At 44.6% G+C, this 23,606-nt stretch overlaps 1 protein-coding gene across 3 annotated transcripts in view; it reads left to right on the top strand.

The window, feature by feature from the left end:
• Positions 1-23,606, top strand: part of BORA (BORA aurora kinase A activator) — a 62,827-nt gene that overhangs the window by 23,591 nt on the left and 15,630 nt on the right. For all 3 annotated transcript variants that reach the window (XR_013223968.1, XM_077297255.1, XM_077297254.1), the window contains exons 4-7: positions 5,511-5,556; positions 5,672-5,753; positions 21,859-21,924; positions 22,492-22,548. Coding sequence is in view for 2 of the 3 variants with exons in the window: in XM_077297255.1 (XP_077153370.1) it covers positions 5,511-5,556; positions 5,672-5,753; positions 21,859-21,924; positions 22,492-22,548 (251 nt within the window). In the remaining variant the exon portion in view is untranslated. The remainder of the gene's footprint in view (positions 1-5,510; positions 5,557-5,671; positions 5,754-21,858; positions 21,925-22,491; positions 22,549-23,606) is intronic.

The following is a 23,606-nucleotide window of genomic DNA, read 5'->3' as shown; positions in this document are numbered from 1 at the left end:
ACCTTGGGTGGAGAGATGGCCCTGAACTTAGGTTATACCATGCATTATTCGCTGCTCGTGTATGTAATGGGGGGATGGGGAGGAGGAAGGGAAGTTCTGAAACTAATGACCATTGTTAATGTTGTTCTCATTGCGATTTTTGTTTTATTGCCTTGTACCTTGAATTTGGTTAAATAAAAATGTATCTGATTTAAAAAAAAAAAAAGGATATAACGAAGGTCTGATATCAGTATTGATAGGTCTATATATATTTGGGAGGTATGATCTTGGATTATATATTACTGGTCTGGGATCTGAAAATAATAAAGGCATCTGAAGTTTGATGGTAATATAGAGGCCTACGTTAGGGTCTGAAATTAAGATAGGAGACTGATCTAGGATTGGAAATTAATACAGAGTGCCTAAATTAAAATTGTGCCCCGTCCTTTTACGTAAGCCATGTCCTTTGATGGTCCACTCCTAATTTTATGAGAGGCCACTTGTGTCATGATTAAGCATGTATGATCAGGATAAGCAATAGTTTTACCCTTTTTAAAAATACGATCAGTCAGAAACTGACAACTCCAGACTATTATTACCTGAAAGTATTTACCTTAACCACCTGTATGCTCCATATTCCTACATGGCAAAAGATCATATCCTGAAGAACGTCATAAATCCTTGGTAATGTCAATGCATCACCGGTGTGACTGCTCATTTGCTGCTTAGGGCAGATATTCAGAGTGACAATGCAATATGCAATATAAAAAGGATAAGGATAGGTGAGGCGCTGCCTACTGAAAGCCTGATGGGTTAAAAGAGAATGATGTATATTTCTGTGGTTATCTTGTTAGCTGTGCAAAAAAGCATAACACAATTCTGTATTAGTTGGCTGCTGCTTGCTTCTTTATCTGAATTTCCATGGAAAGGTGTACCGTGCGTATAGCAGATGAATTCCAAAAGTAGAAATATGAGGTTCTATCAGGCGCTGTCAGCTGATATTATCAGAATGGCTGGAGCTTCAGTCTTTTCTCAAATTGGCTTATTTGCATAAAGAAAAACTACTGCATCCATTAAAATATAAGGTATGAAAATTGCTAAAATGAATGCGTTTTCTACTTTGAACTAAAGTCTTTATCAGGTATAAAGCTATTTACTGATGAAAACTTTGGCTCAAAGTCAAAAGCACCTTAGTTTTAGAACTTGTAATACCTTATATTTCATTGGATGTTTTTGTCTTACTTTTTGCAACTAACAAAGAAGACAATTTGAGAAAAGAATCAAGCTCTACACATTCTGATAATACCAGCTGACAGCACCTTATAGAATCTCACTCTTCTACCATTGGAATTTCCATATTCATGGGGGAAATAAGAGTGATTTAAACTGTGAATATACACTGAACAAAAACATAAACACAACACTTTTGTTATTGCTCCCACCTTTCAAGAGCTTATCTCAAATATCCAAGACTTTTTCTATGCCCTTTTTCTCTCAAATATTCTTCACAACTTTGCTGAAATCTGGGTTAGTGAGCACTTGTCCTTTGCCGAGATAATCCATCCACCTCACATTTGTGGCATATCAAGATGCTGATCAGACACCTGATTTTGCACAGGTGTGTCTAAAGGTACCGTCACACTAAGCGACGCTGCAGCGATATAGACAACGATGCCGATCGCTGCAGCGTCGCTGTTTCGTCATTGTGTGGTCGCTGGAGAGCTGTCACACAGACCGCTCTCCAGCGACCAACGATGCCGAAGTCCCTGGGTAACCAGGGTAAACATCGGGTTACTAAGCGCAGGGCCGCGCTTAGTAACCCGATGTTTACCCCGGTTACCAGTGTAAATGTAAAAAAAACCAAACACTACATACTTACATTCCGGTGTCTGTCGCGTCCACCGGCGTTCTGCTTCCCTGCACCGTGTAAGCGCCGGCCCTAAAGCAGAGCGGTGACGTCACCGCTGTGCCCCTGCTTTACGGCCGGCCGGCGCTGACACAGTGCAGGAAAGCGGACGCCAGGGGACCCGACAGACACCGGAATGTAAGTATGTAGTGTTTTTTTTTTTTTTTTACATTTACAATGGTAACCAGGGTAAATATCAGGTTACTAAGCGCGGCCCTGCGCTTAGTAACCCAATGTTTACCCTGGTTACCAGTAAAGACATCACTGAATCAGCGTCACACACGCCGACTCAGCGATGTCAGCGGGTGATCCAGCGACGAAATAAGGTGCTGGCCTTCTAGCTCCGACCAACGATGTCACAGCAGGATCCTGATCGCTGCTGCGTGTCAAACAACGATATCGCTATCCAGGACGCTGCAACGTCACGGATCGCTAGCGATATCGTTGTTAAGTTGTTCAGTGTGAAGGTACCTTTAGCCTGGCCACAATAAAAGACCACTCTAAAATGTGCAGTTTTATCACACAGCAGAATGCCACAGATGTCGCAAGTTTTGAGGGAGTGTGCATTTGCCTTTGGTGGAATGTCCACCAAAGCTATTGCCCGTAAATTGAATGTTCATTTCTCATAAGCCATGTTCGAAGGCATTTCAGAGAATTTGGCAGTACATCCATCCGGACTCACAAGCACAGACAATGGGTAACCACACCAGCCCAGGACCTCAACATCCAGCATCTTCACCTCCAAGATCGTCTGAGACCATCCACCCAGAGAGCCGCTGCAACAATTAGTTTACATAACCAAATATGTTAGAAACCATCTCAGGGAAGCTTCATCTGCAGGTTTGTCATCCTCATCGGGGTCTCTACCTGACTGCAGTTCGTCATTGAAACTAATCTGAGTGTGCAAATGCTCACATTCTATGATGTCTGGTACATTGGAGAGGTGTTCTCTTCACGGATGAATGGCTGTACAGGGCAGCTGGCAGACTGCGTGTATGGTGTGGGGGGATGAACAGTTGGCTGATTTCAGTGTTGCGAATTGAGTGACCCGTGGTGGTGGTGGGGTTGTGGTATGGGCAGGCGTTTATTATGGACAATGAACACAGGTGCGTTTTATTGATGCCATTTTGAATACACAGAGATACCGTGACTAGATCCTGAGGCCCATTGTTGTGACATTCATCCAAGATCATTATCTCATGTTGCAGCATGATAATGCACAACATCATGTTGCAAGGATTTGTCATGATGTCTCAGGGGCAACCTAATTAGAAGAGACACCCAAGATGCCTGCAGTTTCTAAGAAGTTTGCAGTGTTCTGGGTCCAGCTGCTGCAGCTACCAGACATGGCCTCGGGTCCAGTGAATTCTATTACTCAGCTCTAGTCATTACCACAAAACTGTATTGTGGCCGACCTTCCCCACAGGCTCTCCTTACTAATGGCTTGTATAGTGCCCACAAGTTGTATTTTTTTTTTTTTTTTACATCAATCCAATTAACAGTTACAGCTGAATTGACCTTCCAAAAAACTGTGCCACCCATACAGTCCTGTCCACAGTCCCATAACACTGGCTGTAAGGCTGACTGAAAAGAAAAATACTGTATTTTTCGGATTAAAAGACGCACCCCCAAATTTTGAGGAGAAAAATAGGAATTTTTTTTAGAAAATGGTGGTGCTTCTTATAATCCATGAGTCTTATTGCTTACCGGGGGTGGTGGCTGCGGTGAAGTGGGGTACCAGGGTCGCTGCTGGAGGCGACAGGAGTGGGGTGATGCTGCAGGCTGGGATGAGAGGGTGGTCCGATGTCTGGTGGTGCTGCTGGGGTGTCCAGTGAGATCTTGGTGACATTTTCCCGGAGTCCACCGCACAGGAAACCATGGAACTGCGGGGGCTCTGGCCTTTTACAAAATGCCAGCAGACCCCCCCCCCCCCCCCCCCAACCCACATCACTGCCGAACACCCCCTCATCCCAGCCTGCGGCCTGCAGCATCGATCCTGGTAGGGTATATCCACATTATAAGACGCACCCCCATTCCCCCCCCCCAAGTTTTGGGTGGGAAAAAGTGTCATAATCCGAAAAATACGGTAAAATGTTCTAAGAGGATGTTTGGAGCTGTGCAGTAATTGAGCCATGTAACCATATTCTGATGAACATTATAGGTGGTGGGAACAGAAAATCTCCAATTCCACTATATTAGTTATATTAGCCCACCACCATACATGGATATGATTAGGACAACTACAAACCGCATAATTAAACTAAGAACCCAAGCAGTCATAGATCCAAAAAAATTCAAAACCTTTATTAAATATATATAAAAAATTGTATACAGACAAAATGGATATATGGGGCTAAAAGATGGCATGAGATGAAGCCCCTTGAGGAAGGTACTATTACCGGAACACGCGTCGGGGTGGGCGGGTGACTCCTGGAGTCTGTTCCATCACAAGGTATTATGTGATTTTGATTATGGCATATGAATGACTTGTTTTGTACTCTTGCCACATGGCAATACATATCTATTTACTGAGTGTTTAAACATTTGTACACCTTGTATCCAGGGGGACACCCCACCTTGGGCAACCATTGATGCTGGCTACATCTCATGCCATCTTTTAGCCCCACATATCCGTTTTGGCTGTATACAATTTTTTATATATATTTAATAAAGTTGTTGACGTTTTTTTGGATCTATGACTGCTTGGGTTCTTCTTAGTTTAGTAATTGAGCCAGCAGAGCGTTGGCAACTTCTGTGAACTATGTGACTCTGCGATCTGTGACCACACACTAACCTTACGTGGTCGTCCACTTTGCTTCCTTGCTTTGGTTCCTAAACTCTTCCACTTTTCAATACTACCACTCGCAGTTGATTGTGGACTATTTCACAGGAATGACATGTCATTAACCTACGTGTTACAGTGGTGGCATCCTAGTAGTCCGCTCAGTGAGCGCTATATGACCAGTGTTAGCAGAGGCCGTCTGCCTGGCAGGGGCTGGATTTTATACTCCTGTGGCAATGGGACTGAAAGAAAAATGTGAATGCACCAATTGTGTCCTAAAGCGTCTGTCCATATAGTGTGCATCTTGTGCTGTGAATGGGCATCTCGCTGTCTGTGTCCCGATCCCTACACACGGAGGTCTGCAGTGGCCACATTTACAGGGGCAGGAATTTCACATATAGGCCACGTTTTTGATCCATGTGCTCCCTTGTGAAAAGCCATTACAGACTAATGTAAAATAATGGGGCAGCGGAGATGAGCTGCTTTGTCTAGTTTCTAGATTTGTTTTGTTTTTTTTTTTTCTTTTAAATGGTTGATGTGTAAAACAGATGTCAAAAGCAGACATGGATGAATTTATTTATTTTTTGTCCGGACTAAAAGGTGTATTATTTTTCATAAGCCTGTTTGGACCCGACCTTGGTGACAGTCTGACATGCTAGATGGGCACAGGGTCAGGAATCGGTAGCCTTATAGAAACATGGTACATTCCTATCATAAAGGCAGGAGAAAATATTTGTACGATTTTTAAAACTTGTATCCTGCTGTGGTTCGCCTTACAGAATTTGAGAAGCCTGTGGTACACATACTATTCTGACTTCATGGCCCCTTTTATTTCTTACTTAGGTTGGATAAAGAGATAGAAGATAGAAGACAAAAGGCCATAGAAGAAGTAAGTAATGTGCATTCAGATGCCCAACATCCAGTGATCTGCATACAGAACATGGGAGCAGGAGTGTTACACCGGTGATATTGCTGCTACTGACCATTTTGTTTTATGGATTTAGTTTTTTACAAAAAGGACAATTGTTCCATCACCGTGGACACAACATGAAGGGAAGCAAGCTGCTCAATTTCATTCAACCAAATGTAAGTTTCTTATAAGTGATGTGGATTATGGTGCTCTGCTTTACAAGCCGTGGAATTGCTACAAGGGGTTTGTGCACAAAGGACCTTCCTTGGACGTTATTGGGAGACGTGTGAAACCATGGGAGGTCTGCTGACACCTAAGAAAATATATATATAATGTATGTATGTCCTCTCCTCCAATACCCAGCTATTAAGTTTAGCTTAGTGTCATGTGGGAGGCAGGCAAAAACAAGTCTGAAACGCAGGCCTGTGTCCATTTTTTTTTATTTATTTTTGTTTATTTATTTTTTTTCCCCGGCAGAAACTAACTTCTTTATTTTCTCAACTTTTAACTCTTAGGCTATGTGCACACGTTGCGATTTTGATGCTGCAGAAGTTTCCCTTGCGTTTACAGTTCAATGTAAACCTATGGAAACTGCAATCCGCTGTGCAGATGCTGCGGGAAAAACCGCGCAGAAACGCAGCGGTTTACATTCCGCAGCATGTCACTTCTTTGTGCGGAATCGCGGCAATTCTGCACACATAGGAAAGCATTGATCCGCTTACTTCCCGCATGGGGCTGTGCCCACGATGCGGGAAGTAAGCGGATCATGTGCAGATGGTACCCGGGGTGGAGGAGAGCCCTGGGAACCATATTTGTGTATAAAAAAAAAAAAAAAAAAAATAGAAAATAATGATATGCTCACCTCTCAGCGCTGCACGCGGCCGTCCGGTCGCAGGGTTGCTGTGCGAGCAGGACCTGCGGTGACGTCGCTGTCACATGACCGTGACGTCACGAAGGTCCTTCTCGGCACAGCATCTTTGGAATCGGACCACCGTGTGCAGCGCCGAGGAGATCGGGACATCAGAGGGTGAGTATAACCATTTTTTAATTATTTTTAACATTACTATTGATGCTGCATATTGCTGCATATGCAGCATCAATAGTAGGAGTAAATCCGCAGCGGAAACCACAAAACAAACCGCGATAAATCTGCAGGGATAACCGCAGCGGTTTTGCCCTGCAGATTTATCAAATCCGCTGCGGAAGAACCGGCAGAGAACCCTCCCTACGTGTGCACATAGCCTTAGGCTGTGGATTTACTGCGGGTCCACAGCGTTTTTTTCCGCGCAGAAACGCTGCACATCCGCAAAGTGATTTACCATACATTATAAATCAATAGGAAAAAAAATGCTGTGCTAATGGTGCGGAAAATTCCACATGGAAAATGCAGCTGATTAAAAGAAGTAGCATGTCACTTCTTTTGTGCGGCTCTGCGGCGTTTCTGCACCCTTCCATTATAGAAATCCGCAGGGGTAAAAAACGCATGAAATCCGCAGCAAAAACGCACAAAATCCACATAAAAACCGCATCAAATCTTAACCTGCGTTTTCTACCAGGAGATGCGGAAAATTCTGCACCCAAATAATCGTGTGCACAGAGCCTTATAACTTCCTAACAAAAAAAAAAAATTTGTTTCCAAAATTGTGCTGATATATGGGAAATGTAATTTATTAAGAATTTTTTGTGACATCTCTCTGATTTAATGGCATAAAAATTCAAAGTTTGAAAATTGCTAAATTTTACAAATTTTCGCCATTTCTGTGTTTATTATTTTTCATAAATAAACGCAAGTCATATTGAAGAAATTTTACCACTAACATGAAGTATATGTCACGAAAAAACAATCTCCGAATCAGCAGGATCCGTTAAAGCGTTCCAGAGTTATTACCTCATAAAGTGACCGTGGTCAGAATTGTAAAAATTGGCCCAGTCATTAAGCTGCAAATTGGCTCCGTCACTAAGGGGTTGGACCTTTTTAAGTTCCTTCCTCAATTTGACAGAACACTCGGTGTACTCTCCCAGTGGGGTCGAACTATTAAGCAGAGGTCTCTCAGTAGAACATAACTTGGCAAGCAAATCTGACTGTACTTGGAATCAGAGTGAGGTTCAACCTTTAAAGGGAACCTGTTAGCAGGATTGTGCACAGTAACCTACAGACACGGTCAGGTCGGCGTCGTTATACATATAAAAAAAATCCTTGGTTGATGAAATCCGTCTTGTGGTTGTTGTTTAATCTTTATTTTCAGTTTTGAGTTAATGATATGCTCATACTCCAGGGTGGCCTGTGAGTGTCTTCATGTGGTACCTTGATTAGGTATTCATAATGCAGACAGGTTACTGATCCCTCACAGACCTGCCCCCTAGTTTATATAATGAATATTATATGTCTTGCCCTTTTGCAGGCAGGGGCCAGCGGTGGCGCTTGCGCTGCAGCATGATTGCATATGCAGCGCCCCAGAGTCCTGGTCGTTGCAGTAATGTCGCTCTTCCGCCAGGGGGAGTGATATTACGTCTGATGGTACTAAAGGAGTTCACCTTGCCAGGTATAACAAATCACACACTACACTTCACACTCCAGTCCACCAGGGGGGAGCCTTGCTTCTATCTATTAGGGCACTCCTCACATACGGGTAAAACTGGTGGGTTGGATAGGAAGTGAGTCAGAAGCTGCCTGGGTTTGACCCAGGAGCACCTGTCAGGCAGACAAGGGGAAAGGAGGAACATCTGAGCTGCAGACAGAGGGTCCCTGTCAGGGGTGGGATCCTGACAGAGGCCTAGCGAGACAGAAAGACACGGAGCTGCGCCTGCCCCACGTGCGGCAGCATCCTAAGAAAGGACAAGAAAGGAATTGTATTGTGGAGAGTGAGAAACGAAGTCACAGCACAAGGAGATAATACCGGGAGGAGTTCTGCCCCAAGATCGTCAGCCTCCTTCCGAGGCGCGTAGCCGGTGGCCGGAACACCAAGGGAGTAATTGACTCTATGCATTACTTCAGAGACCGGCAGGACAGTCAATTCCAAGTTGGCTGCCCGACCTTAATACCTAAGAAGACACGGTGGCAAATTGTGGGGGTCGGGGCGTCTCTAGGGTCCCTATAAACAAGCCCCAGGCTATCCCAGTCATACGGGTTGTCCTAGCCATACCATCTGGGGGACAGAGAGAGAGAACATCAGAAACATCCACGAAAGTTGTGAGGACTATCCTGTGGTGCTCAGCAGGGAGGGACTACAACACACAGGCGCTAGTAGGAAGGCTACTGATTTCCACCTGGATAAGGGGACTCTGGATGTGCCTTCGGACCGGCCGGATTCTGCCTGCCCTGTGAACGGAACTCTGGACTGTGGACGCTGAAGTCTTCAGTAAAAGGTAAAGAGACTGCAACCTTTGTGTCCTCGTTATTCATTGCGCCTTACAACGTCCACCATCACCACCTACACTTCTGGGAAGCCCTGGGGACATACTTCACCTGTGGGAAGGTATACCATCTAGCTGCCACTCCATCACCCCAGCGGACCCCTAGCAGCGTCGGTCACCCTGACCGAATACCACAGGTGGCGTCACGAACACCAGACAAACTTTACACCTTTAATTGGACGCCCCTCAAAAGGACCACGGACCGAGTCAGCCACCGTGACATCCCCTGAATTGAGAGAGAGATAGACCTAGTACCGAGTACCCCATTGCCCTTAACGTGGGGGCGCTCCAACTATGTAATGTGTTTCTAATTAATTTCTGTGCTGTTCTCCTGATTCTTTAAAGGGAACCTGTCACCCCCCCCCAGGCGTTTGAAACTAAAAGAGCCACCTTGTGCAGCAGTAATGCTGCATTCTGACAAGGTGGCTCTTTTAGTCATTGGTGCTGTAACTGCAGAAATAATCCGTTTTGTAATTTGTCCCAAATACCTTTCTCTTCAGTCCTGGAGGCAGGCCTTTCCCCCCCTGCTGCAGACGCCACACAGCTGTCGCTCGTATCATCTTGGCGCCGGGCGCCGCCTCTTCACCGCTGTTTTGAAAATAGCCGGCGCCTGCGTTCTTATCCCCTGCCTGGTGCAGGCGCAGTGAGCGCTGCCCGTGTTTCCTCACATGCAGCCCAGCTGACTGCGCCTGCACGGCCGCCCTGCTTGTGATTCCCAGCCCTGCAGTGACTTCTGATTTATTCACATTGCGGGGCTGGGATTCACAGGCAGGGCGGCCGCGCAGGCACAGTCAGCTGGACTGCATATGAGGACAGACGGCCAGCGCTCACTGCGCCTGCACCAGGCAGGGGATAAGAGCGCAGGCGCCGCATCATTTCAAAACAGCGGTGAGGAGGCGGCGCCAAGAAGATTTGAGTGACGGCTGTGTGGCGTCTGCAGCAGGGGGGGAAAGGCCTGCCTCCGGGACTGAAGAAAGGTATTTGGGACAAATTACAAAACGGATTATTTCTGCAGTTACAGCACCAATGACTAAAAGAGCCACCTTGTCAGAATGCAGCATTACTGCTGCACAAGGTGGCTCTTTTAGTTTCAAATGCTTGGGGGGGGGGGGGGGTGACAGGTTCCCTTTAAAAAAAAAAAAAAAAAAAATCTGTTTGAAAATGGCGCGGCCATGTGTGTGCAGTAGCAGCTCTTGGTGATCTAATAGCTCTTATTGCGCAGGCGCCCGCTGTGCCATCTTGTTAGAGAAAAAGAAAATCTTTCCTCCTCAAATGTAATGTCTATAATTTCTTTGCTGTTCTATATTCCTAAAAAAAAAAGTTGTTTAAAAAAAAAAAAAGTTTGAAAACGGCGCCTGTGCCTGTAGCAGCTATGGGATCACTGATAGCTACTACTGCACAGGCATAGCCATTTTCAAACTTTTTTTTTTTTTTTAGGAATATCTGGAGAACAGCAAAGAAATTAATTATAAACATGACATATGTGATCATGCTGCAGTGCTGGCGCCTGCCTGCAGAAGGTTTCTTTCCCCCCCCCCCAAGTTATATAATATTCATGATATAAACCTACGGGTCAGTGAGGGATCAGTGACCTATCAGAAGCCATACTGGTGAATATATAATTAGAGCGCCACATAAACCCCCCCCATCCCCAGAGCATGAGAATCTCATTAACTGAAAATAAAAGAATAAACAACAACCACAAGCCGGATTTCATCAGTATAACGGTGCTGACCTGATACAGACGGTTACTGTGCACAATCCTGTTGACAGTTTCCTTTTAAGCAGTGTCTTCTCTGTTGGGTCATATCACACAAGCAAACCACACGGTTCACAGTCCTCTTACCAGGGTATTTCCGATCTACAAGCAGAGACTTTCCAGCCAGGTTTATCACCAAATGAACCTGACTGTATTTTGGTCTCTCTCTCTCTGTCTCTGTCTCTCTCTCCCTCTCCCTCTCCCTCAGCAGGGCCTATTGCGAATATAAACCAGGTAGTTTCTGATGCTAACGGACCAGACTACTCTGATCTCTCCCTTGAGTGTATCCTACCATGGAGCTGAGACTCCTCAGCAGGAGGTGACTTGTAATCGATTTTGGTGGAACTGTGACCACCTCCCAGGGCAGGTGTTCCTTCATAGTGAGTCAATACAACAAGTGAGGCTTTTATTAGCACTAACGACGCACACAATCTAGTCGGTACCCTGACCACTGTCCTGGACGAGTCAGACCAGAACCCTTTGTAGGTCGTTTTGCGCATTCTGACCAGACTGTTCTCTAAATTCGTCCTTGTTGAAAAAGTACAGCTTACTGAGACCTTTCTTCCTTGAATGAGTCAGACCTACGAAACCTATTAGTTTGGTGAAATTGCAGCACTTTTGGTGCACTTGTCTAACTTCCAACCGGATTTTTATCCTCTGGAAGAGACGGCTCAGCTTGGCATAAACTTTAAGGCTATGTGCACACGCTGTGGATTTTGCTGCGTTCCGCAGCAGTTTCCCATGTGTTGTACAGTACAATGTAAACCTATGGGAAACGCAATCCACAATGCACATGCTGCGGAAAAAATGCGCGGAAACGCTGCGGGGTACATTCCTCAGCATGTCAATACTTTGTGCGGAATCGCAGCGGTTTTACACCTGCTCCATAATAGAAAACCGCAGGTGTAAACCGCAGTGGAATCTGCATAAAAACCGCGGGAAATCCGCAGGGAAAACGCAGTGTTTTTGCCCTGCGGATTTATCAAATCCGCTGCAGAAAAATCCGCAGTGGACCATTCTACGTGTGCACATAGCCTTAGGGTATGTGCACACGTTGCGGATTCCGTTGTAGATTGTTCACCGCGTATTCTGTAGAATGAGTTTTACCTGTGGATTTTGTGCAGATTTCGCCTGCGTTTTTACACCTGCTGATTCCTATTATAGAATAGGTGTAAAGCGCTGCAGAATCCGCACAATGAATTGACCTGCTGTGGAAAATAAACCACTGCGTTCCCGCGTGGAATTTTCCGCAGCATGTGCACTGCAGATTTGGTTTTCCATAGGTTTACATGGTACTGTACAACGCATGGAAAACTGCTGCGGATCCGCAGCCAAATCCGCAACGTGTGCACATACCCTTAGTATTCCAGGTAGCCTTGCTCCAGCTTTCTTGGGCTCCATTTTGGAGGATGGAACCATTTTGGTTGTGATTCCTACTTTTAGCAGGGAACTTTTCCCTTGGAGAAGCAGAGGTGACTGCCTTACTCAGCTAGTCTTTTTGTACCTTGCAGTGAGAGATGCTGGTGCGTCACACTCTTTTAGGCTTCTACAGCCAGTAAGAGTCCTTTAGTCATTTCTTATCAGATACTGTTATTGACAATCTCATGCATCCTGGGGTCGGGCCACCTTGTATCTCAGGCGCTTATCCTCTCTTTTCGTTAAGGGTACTGTCACACCGTGCAATTTTCGTCGCTACGACGGCACGATCCGTGACGTCGCAGCGTCGTATGAGTATCGCTCCAGCGTCGTAGACTGCGGTCACACTTTGCAATCACGGCGCTGGAGCGATGCCGAAGTCCCCGGGTAACCAGGGTAAACATCGGGTTACTAAGCGCAGGGCCGCGCTTAGTAACCCGATGTTTACCGTGGTTACCAGCGTAAAAGTAAAAAAAAACAAACCGTACATACTCGCCATCTGATGTCTGTCAGGTCCCTTGCAGTCAGGGTGGATAAAAATCAATGTTTTTTAAAAAAAAATCAAAAAAATCGGATTTTTTTGATTTAAATCGGATTTTTTTGATTTAAATCGGATTTTTTTCAATAAACTGCTTTTTGAGGAAAATATTTTACCATCCAAAGGTTCTTCCATCATGAGATAAAGCTGAGTTGTTTAACTCAGTAGAATAAAGGCTGTATATGTGTAACATTCACAATGCCATGCTCTTCCAGAGGTTTCTGTAGGATTAGTGGGCAGTTTCTCTCCTATATTATCACAGACGCTCGCTTTACTTACGCAGTTCTCAAAACTGAATTTGACTCCGCAGAGGTCCCAGCCTCTTCTTCATGGCAAAAATGTTACAACATGAACAGAGTTGAGAAAAAGACCTTAATCCTATTGTTCTACAAACCTATGAATACAGAATCAACCCCTTCAGTGCCAAGTCCAAGAAGTTAGACAATATGTTTCTGATTGTTTGGAGTGGAATAGATCTGCACAACACAAGAAGAATGTGAATCTAAGTGTTTTGAGGAGGAAGGGCAAGCAGACAAAAAAATGAAAGTGAAACTTTGAGCACAATACTGCAGCATAGCCACAGACAGACAAGTCTGGATCTGTTTGTGTGTACGATCTGAGGTTTATTACATTCTTTCCTTATAATGGCAGCAGGCCGTAAAGGAGACCCAGTTTGGGAATATTTTAATGAAGCTCCTTCGCCTATCGGTAAGGCAGGCATGCGTGCAAAATGCAAACGATGCAACAAAGAGATGCAAGGCCTGGTGGCGTGAATGAGGCAACATCATGAGAAGTGCGGTGATGAAGATGACCAAAGAAACACTTCACTATCAACATCTTCATTTCCCTTCTGGTTGCAGTTTTCATAATGTGATTTCAAACGGCAAACAAGTCCTTGGATATCCTTTTGACAGTATTTGCACTTTGCTCTTGCACCTTTCTTTCCAAGATCTGCTGCTGGCATCTCAACAAAATGAACCCAAATAGGGTCTCTCTTACGACCTGCCATGGCTCACACAGATCACTTATGAAGTTTGATTGTTACTACAGCCAAGTACTGCTGACTATCCAACAAGTTTGGGCATGTCAACTGAATGGAAAAAGAAACTAAACCAAAAGTGAAACCAAGCTAGAAGTGTGGAATTAAAGGGGCAGTATGAACAAAATGTGGAGGCTATTAATAGTTTATACAATTAAGACATGCTGCTTTTAAACACCTACCTATTGCCATATAGTAGAACAAAAAAGATTTTTACTTACTTTGGGGTCCCCCCCTCACCCTGGCGTTAGATCGTTGCCCCTAGTTTCGTCCGTGTAACTATGGGCGCACATGCGCACTGCTCTCACTTCTCATTTTAATCGTGATTTATATTAAAAAAAACACCTTTTGATTTAAATCAGTGATTTAAATCATGATTAAAATCATGATTTAAATCGATCCGATTTAAATAGAAAAAAATCTTTTGATTTAAATTGTGATTTAAATCATGATTTAAATCGGCGTGATTTAAATCAATCCACCCTGCTTGCAGTCTGCTTCCCGCTCTGACTGTGAGCGCCGGCCGGAAAGTGAGAGCAGATCACAGCGGTGACGTCACCGCTGCGCTCTGCTCTCACTGTATGGCTGCACTCAGTCAGAGAGGGAAGCAGACTGCAAGGGACCTGACAGACATCAGATGGTGAGTATGTACGGTTTTTTTTTTTTTACTTTTACGCTGGTAACCACGGTAAACATCGGGTTACTAAGCGCGGCCCTGCGCTTAGTAACCCGATGTTTACCCTGGTTACCAGCGAACGCATCGCTGGATCGCTGTCACACACAACGATCCAGCGATGACAGCGGGAGATCCAGCGACGAAAGAAAGTTTCAAACGATGTGCTACGACGTACGATTCTCAGCAGGGTCCCTGATCGCTGCTGCGTGTCAGACACTGCGATATCGTAACGATATCGCTGGAACGTCACGGATCGTACAGTCGTAGCGATCAAAATTGCACTGTGTGACAGTACCCTAAGAGGTTCTTACACTATTTCATGTGGTCCGTTCTGTGCAGCTCTACAGTCTCCCATGGCTCCATTCAGATATTTGGATGCCTTGTTTGTCCTCCTGGTATGCCTTTGCAGAAGATCGGGCTAAGCCAGGGTATGGCTCACTCCACCCAAGTGGTAGAAGTCTCCTGGCAGTACATCTCTATGCTGTTCACATATTTGCAAAGCTCTTGCCTTTGCGTCGGTTAACACAAGTCGTGGCAAAAGGCTACTGCGAGCATCAGTGGTAACCTGAGGGACTGCTATTCTGCAATATTACAGAAAAAAGGTGCTTGCCACCTCCAGGTCAGATTACAAATGCAATAGCAGGATGCAGTAGATCACCACAATAAAGGTGGTGGCAGCACAGGTGCAAAATACAGATGAAAAGAGCCACTCGCAATCCTATCAATTCATGGAGGGGGTGGCTACCAAATATTAAAAACGCACACAGATGAGGCCTGCATATGGTGCCAGTCACACAGGTATGTGTGATGCACAGTATTTGGCTTACAGCCTATTGATGACGCCCATACTATTAGATCAGGCAAGTTGCCCAGCACCATATAAGTGCACCCCCACAAGAACAGACACCCCAGTACCCCCTACCAACAATAACGGGCCTAGCTGTATCCTTCATAAAAAATAGAAAAATGTGCAATAAAAAGGTGAAAAATAATGTAGAAAATATATTACATTGCATATTTTTTGGCCAAAATCCGCATGCTCGCATCCCACGTCAAGGGTCCTCCTACTTGGTGTAGGGCCTCGCAAGCGGTGTACTACATCCTGCTACTCCATTTGTAATCAGACTTAGTGTTGGTAGCAACGCCATTTCTTTTTCTGTGATGTTTTTTGAGTTTGTGTCCTTTTTTCTGTGAGCCATCTTCTGAAATATTAGTTTTGTCAAAACAGAGACTGTTTTAAGACCTCACTTATTTCCTGTGTCCCCTAATGGAGCCTCTGCGAAAAGAGGAATTTTGGTAGTCACCATAAAAACTTTCTCATAACCTTCATTGTGGGACACAACACTTTTCTACTGCTTTTTCACTGACAGCTGGGTGTCAGAAGACCAGGTGTATTCTGTTGGGGAGCATCTAACTTTTGTCTTAAAGGACAAGTCCGCACTCACTGTGTGTGCTGCGAGGATTTGCCAGTGTCTGCGCCGTTCCTGGCGGTCAAGTATGTATTGTGAGGCTGCGCCCACTAGACTGGTTCTGACCACGAATATGCTTACTGTATACTTGATTGCCATTCCCAGCACGCACACTGGCAAATCCTTGCAGTGCACACAGTGATTGCAGACTTGTCATTGTAAACCGGCCAACCCCTTTAAGATGTATTCTTTGTGTCACCTTCCATGTGGATGCAGATTTCCCATGTCTTCCTGTGTCCTCCAGTGAAGGCTACAGAGAGATTTTATGGAGACTACTAAGCATCCTCTTATCGTCTATTCACAGGATAGGTGCTAAATAGCGGCATTCCCAACTGTAAGCCCCAATCACTAGAAGGAGGGTGGGGGGTCCTAATCCCACCAGTCGGTAGATTGTCACCTATCTTCTGGATAGGTAATAACTAGGAATGATCAAATAGCTTCGGATAAGTGCATATCTGAATAGCTATAGCGCTTCCCGAATAGCTGCATCGGGTACCTGGAGCGCTCCCGATAATCAGCTGTTCGCAGCTGCATGTGTCGTGGCTGTGTGATAATCACAACGTATGTATGGAGAGCCTGTTTGTTGTGACTGTCACACAGCCACGACACATGCAGCTGGGAACAGCAGATTATCAGGAGCGATCCAGGCATCCGGATTCCAGTGGCAGCTATTCGGGAAGCGCTATGGTTATTCAGATAAGCTCTTATCCAAAGTTATCATCCATAGAAAGAACTTCTTTTCACTGGACCTTTTTAATTTTTTTTTCTGGGTCTTTGAGGTTGTACAGTGCCTTGCGAAAGTATTCGGCTCCCTGGAACTTTACAACGTTTTCCCACATATCATGCTTCAAACATAAAGATACTAAATGTAAATTTTTGCTGAAGAATCAACAACAAGTGGAAGACAATTGTGAAGTTGAACATTTATTGGTTATTTTAAATTTTTGTGGAAATTCAAAAACTGAAAAGTGGGGCGTGCAATATTATTCGTCCCCTTTAACTTAATACTTTATTGCGCCACCTTTTGCTGCGATTACAGCTGCAAGTCACTTGGGGTATGTCTCTATCAGTTTTGTACACCGAGAGACTGAAATTCTTGCCCATTCTTCCTCGGCAAACAGCTCGAGCTCAGGGAGGTTTGATGGAGATCGTTTGTGAACAGCAGTTTTCAGCTCTTTCCACAGATTCTCAATTGGATTGAGGTCAGGACTTTGACTTGGCCATTCTAACACCTGGATACATTTATTTGTGAACCATTCCATTGTAGATTTTTCTTTGTGTTGGGGTTCATTGTCTTGTTGGAAGACAAATCTCCGTCCCAGTCTCAGGTCTTTTGCAGACTCCAACAGGTTTTCTTCAAGAATGGTCCTGTATTTGGCTCCATCCATCTTCCATCAATTTTAACCATCTTCCCTGTCCCTGCTGAAGAAAAGCAGGCCCAAACCATGATGCTGCCACCACCATGTTTGACAGTGGGGATGGTGTGTTCAGGGTGAGGAGCTGTGTTGCTTTTACGCCAAACATATCGTTTGGCATCGTTGCCAAAAAGTTTGATTTTGGTTTCATCTGACGAGAGCACCTCCTTCCACATGTTTGGTGTGTCTCCCAGGTGGCTTGTTGCACACTTTAAATGACATTTTTTTATGGATATCTTTGAGAAATGGCTTTCTTCTTGCCACTCTTCCATAAAGGCCAGATTTGTGCAGTGTACGACTGATTGATGTCCTATGGACAGACTTTCCCACCTCGGCTTTAGATCTCTGCAGTTCATCCAGAGTGATCATGGGCCTCTTGGCTGCATCTCTGATCTTCTCCTTGTTTGAGATGAAAGTTTAGAGGGATGGCCAGGTCTTGGTAGATTTGCAGTGGTATGATACTCCTTCCATTTCAATATGATCACTTGCACAGTGCTCCTTGGGATGTTTAAAGTTTTGGAAATCATTTTGTATCCAAATCCGGCTTTAAACTTCTCCACAACAGTATCACGGACCTGCCTGTTGTGTTCCTTGGTCTTCATGATGCTCTCTGTGCTTCAAACAGAACTCTGAGACTATCACTGAGCAGGTGCATTTATACGGAGACTTGACTACACACAGGTGGATTATATTTATCATCATTAGGCATTTAGGACAACATTGGATCATTCAGAGATCCACAATGAACTTCTGGAGTGAGTTTGCTGCACTGAAAGTAAAGGGGCCGAATAATATTGCACGCCCCACTTTTCAGTTTTTGAATTTCCAAAAAAATGTAAAATGACCAATAAATTTCATTCAACTTCACAATTGTTCCACTTGTTGATTCTTCACCAAAAATGTACATTTGGTATCTTTATGTTTAAAGCATGATATGTGGGAAAAGGTTGAAGAGTTCCAGGGGGCCGAATACTTTTGCAAGGCACTGTGTATTCCTTTAGTATAACATACGTTTGTGTAGTGCGTCTCCCAGACTGCCGAATCCTGACCGTATATGTTATGCTCCCTGTCAGTTTCCTGCTCTGTTGCCAGTCTGAGTGGTTGTTACGTGACCTCCGGTATGTGATGTACAGTCGTCATGTGCAATGTTCTACTGAAGGAAGTGATTGTGCAGCTAGTTGTTCCATTCCCACAGCTGTGCAGATCACTTAATCGCTGGAGCTAAACCGCACTACACAAACTTGTTTAGACTGGAAAACTCCTTTTAAATGAAAAAAAAAAAAATAATCTGTTTGGACAAATATTGTCAGTCACCTACTTCAAGTAATTTTATGTATTATGATTATGTAATGTTAACTTTGTTTTATTTTCATCAGGGTTTTTTGTATAACTTGGTTTGCCTCTGTTAAAGGGAATCTGTCAGCAGGTTTTTGCTATGTAATCTGAAGACAGCAGAAGATAGAGGCTGAAACACAGAATTCAGGGATGTCACAGTGCTGCTGTTTACTGACTGTGAAGTATGTATCACTAAGGCTGTATGCACACGTTCAGGATTTTTTGGGTTTTTCGCTATAAAAATGCAATAAAAACCCTTAAAAAATGCATACACATGCATCCCACCATTTATGCATTCCGCAATTTTTGTGCATATGTTGACGTTTTTCTTCCACGAACAAAACGCATCGTGGTAAAAAAACGCAGCATGTTCATTAATTTTGCGGATTTCCCACTATATTATTGCATTGGGAAATCTTCGGAAAAAAATGCAAAAAATCCGCAAAAAAAACGGATGCGGATTTCTTGCAGAAAATGTCTGGTTTTGTTCAGGGAATTTCTGCAAGAAATCCTGACGTGTGCACATAGCCTAAGAGATTAACATTGCCCCCTCCTGTGATAAGCAGCTCACTGTCTATGGACTGACTGGTACATGGTTGGTTTCAGCTTCTTTGCCTACACCAGGCTGCTCTCAGATGAGGGAGCAAAACCTGCTGACAAATTCCCTTTAAGGGCTCATTTCCACTGGCGAGGAAAACGGACGAGTGCAATCCGATAAAAAATCGGATTGCACTCGGACCAATGTTATTCAATAGGTGTCTTTTCATTTGCGCTTTTTTTCTCAGCCGAAATCGGACTGAGAAAAAAATCGCAGCCTGCTGCGATTTGCTGCAAGTCTCGGACGAGACTCGCCAATGCAAGTCAATGGGTGCGAGAAAAAAATCGCACAGCACTCGCACCATTCGAGTTCTGTCCGATTTTTACGCACCGGTGTCCTTTGAAAAGCCGGCAATTTAGCGCGGTGTACAGTTAAATCACACTGACAGGTTAGAATAGACTAGATATATACACATAGAATGTGTATATATACATATATATGTCAGTGAGACACCTATATATGTATATTTATATTTAATGCAGCGCTAGATAGCTTAAAAGCCGCTAATTCAATTGCCGGCTTTTTCCTTCTCCTTCACAAACCCGACATGATATGAGACATGGTTTACATACAGTAAACCATCTCATATCCCCTTTTTTTTGGATATTCCACACTACTAATGTTAGTAGTGTGTATGTGCAAAATTTCAGCGCTGTAGCTGCTGAAATAAAGGGTTAAATGGCGGAAAAAATTGGCGTGGGCTCCCGCGCAATTTTCTCCGCCAGAGTGGTAAAGCCAGTGACTGGGGGCAGATATTAATAGCCTAGAGAGGGTCCATGGTTATTGGCCCCCCCGTGGCTAAAAACATCTGCCCCCAGCCACCCCAGAAAAGGCACATCTGGAAGATGCGCCTATTCTGGCACTTGGCCACTCTCTTCCCACTCCCTGTAGCGGTGGGCTATGGGGTAATGAAGGGTTAATGCCACCTTGCTATTGTAAGGTGACATTAAGCCAGATTAATAATGGAGAGGCGTCAATTATGACACCTATCCATTATTAATCCAATTGTTTGAAAGGGTTAAAAAACACACACACACGATTTAAAAGTATTTTAATGAAATAAACACAGCGGTTGTTTTAATAATTTATTGCTCTCTCAATCCATTTGCAGGCCCTCGCTTGGCAAAATAATAAACGCACAAAATACATACCCTCTGTTGAACCGTCACGTCCCACGAAGTAATCCATCTGAAGGGGTTAAAATAATTTACAAGCAGGAGCCCTGCAAAGGCAGCTGTGCTCGTGCTTGTAATTCCCCGGAGAATGAAGGAAATGTAGGTCATTGACCTACATTTCCTTCAGTCGCGGTGATGCGCCCCCTGGTGGATGTCCTCATATGACCTGGAGCGTGGGAAAAAGTTCCCAGGCTGCAGTTCATGAGAAAATCCAGCAGGGGCGCATCACCGCGACTCAATGTAAGTACAGATCCAGCTTTCCTTTCAGCACCCGGGGATTACAGGCATGAGCGAGTGGTTTATCGCAGCTCGTGCCTGTAATATTAGTTAACCCCTTCAGATGGATTACCGCGTGGGACGTGATCGGACATCAGAAGGTATGTATCTTGTGTGTTTATTATTTTGCCAAGCGAGGGTGTTGCTGATGGATTGAGAGAGCAATAAATTATTAAAACAACCTGTTTGTTTCTTTCATTAAAATACTTTTTAATCGTGTGTGTGTGTGTGTGTGTTTTTTAACCCTTTCAGACAATTGGATTAATAATGGATAGGTGTCATAATTGACGCCTCTCCATTATTAATCCGGCTTAATGTCACCTTACAATAGCAAGGTGGCATTAACCCTTCATTACCCCATATCCCACCGCTACAGGGAGTGGGAAGAGAGTGGCCAAGTGCCAGAATTGGCGCATCTTCCAGATGTGCCTTTTCTGGGGTGGCTGGGGGCAGATGTTTTTAGCCACGGGGGGCCAATAACCATGGACCCTCTCCTGGCTATTAATATCTGCCCTCAGTCACTGGCTTTACCACTCTGGCGGAGAAAATTGCGCGGGAGCCCACGCCAATTTTTTCCGCCATTTAACCCTTTATTTGAGCAGCTACAGCGCTGAAATTTTGCACATACACACTACTAACATTAGTAGTGTGGAATATGCAAAAAAAAAGGGGGATATGAGATGGTTTACTGTATGTAAACCATGTCTCATATCCTGTCGGGTTTAGGCAGGAGTAATGAAAAGCCGGCAATTGAATTAGCGGCTTTTATGCTATCTAGCGCTGCATTAAATATAAATATACATATATAGGTGTCTCACTGACATGTATATATGTATATATACACATTCTATGTGCATATATCTACTCTATTCTAACCTGTCAGTGTGATTTTACTGTACACGGCGCTGAATTGCCGGCTTTTCAAAGGACACTGGTGCGTAAAAATCGGACAGTAATACGGATGTCATACGGATGATGCGATTAAAAATCGCATTGCACTCGCATGACACTCGCATGACAATCGCATACGTTACATCCGTTTTTTCGGTCCAGATTACGGACCGATTTGTCTCTCGCCAGTGGAAATGTACCCTAAGTGTATGATTGCGGACTATATTTGCTTCCTCTCCTATCAGCTAATTGTAATGTTTGGAATGATTTATTTTTGTAGGTGTTGATCCTAATAACGAATCGCCTCTTGCAAGAGAGCAAGCTGCCAATGTTGGTAAAAGTACAGGTAAATCAGATTCAGAAATGTGTTTTATGTAAACGTCTTGTCGTGGTTTTTTTTTTTTTTTTCTCACGATAATCCTATATTAACCACTTCATGACGTTTGTTGTCAAAAACCATGACCCTGCCTTTGACACAGACTCGCACATTAAGCATGCACTTTCCCTGCACATGATGCTGATTTAATCAGCCATCATGTGCCTTTAACATCGCCATTTAACACTCACGTCAGAAGTGGGCTCGTCATTCCACACTCCCATCAGCACCCCCGTGAGACATGATTGCAGGGTGTCGATGGGTTGCCATGATAGGCTGAGACCCCCGTGAGACGTGATTGCAGGGTGTCGATGGGTTGCCATGACAGGCTGAGACCCCCGTGAGACGTGATTGCAGGGTGTCGATGGGTTGCCATGACAGGCTGAGACCCCCGTGCTTGTCATTACGATTGTCCTGTGAAAGCCAGCCTGTAGTTGGCGTTCGTGGATCATAGCAGTGCTTTTTGTAAGTATTTGTTTACAACATACCACATTTTATATATTGTTACTCCATCTCGTTTTTTGTATTTTTATGCAGTTGCTTGTCAAACACAGTTATCATTACCGGTCAACTTCAATATTGAAAAAGTATTAGGTAGGTAAATCGTAAATAAATTGTTTTCTTAAAGAGGCTTTTAAGGTTTTTAAAAATGGGTTTAAAGCATGGGCTTTAATTTAACCCCTTTCTGACATCAGACGTAATAATCCATCCATGTCCCCTAGGCCTATTTGACCACGGACAGATTGTTACGTCCATGCGATGGCACACGGGTGGTGTATGGGCGATCACCGCGCAGGTGTCAGCTGATGCTGGCACTAAGTACCAGGATCATCCACGCACGGCTTCTAGCACTTTAATCCCCAAAATGCTGCGATCGAACCTGATTGCTGCATTCCGGCAGAGGGCTGACAGCCCCTCTGCCTTTGGATCGGAAACCCCGGGTCGTTTCCAAAATTGTCACCTGTGGAGGGGTTTCCACTGCTTAGGCACAATAGGGGCTCCCGAAATGGGACATGGCGTCCGCTAATGATTCCAGGAAATTTAACATTGAAAAAGTCAAATGGCGCTCCTTCCCTTCTTCGCCCAGCCGTGCACACAAACAGTTTTCTCCCTCATAATGGGTATTGGCGTACTCAGGAGAAATTGCACAACAAATTGTATGCTGCAACTTCTCCTGTTAGGCTACTTTCACACTAGCGTTAACTGCAATACGTCGCAAATGCGTCGTTTTTGCGAAACGCCGCATCCAGCAAAAGTTTTTGCTGGATACGTTGTTTCGTCATAGAGTAACATTAGCGACGCATTTGCGACGCATTTGCGACGCATTTCCAAACGGTGAATGCGTTTGGCGGCGTTTGGGCGTATGGTAGCGGTCCGTCGGGAAAACAAAACGCTACATGTAACGTTTTTTGCTCCCGACGGTCCGCTTTTTCCGACTGCGCATGCGCAGTCGGAACTCCGCCCCCACCTCCCCGCACATCCCCGCACCTCACAATGGGGCAGCGGATGCGTGGAAAATATGCATCCGCTGCCCCCGTTGTGCGGCGGAGAACACACTAGCGTCGGGAACGTCGGCCCGACGCGCAGCGACGGGTTGTTCCCGACGCTAGTGTGAAAGTAGCCTTACCCTTACGTGCTCAAAACATATTCGT

Source organism: Ranitomeya variabilis, chromosome 3, assembly GCF_051348905.1.
Source record: "Ranitomeya variabilis isolate aRanVar5 chromosome 3, aRanVar5.hap1, whole genome shotgun sequence".
Lineage (NCBI taxonomy): Eukaryota > Metazoa > Chordata > Amphibia > Anura > Dendrobatidae > Ranitomeya > Ranitomeya variabilis.
This window is presented reverse-complemented; position numbering and strand designations above follow the sequence as displayed.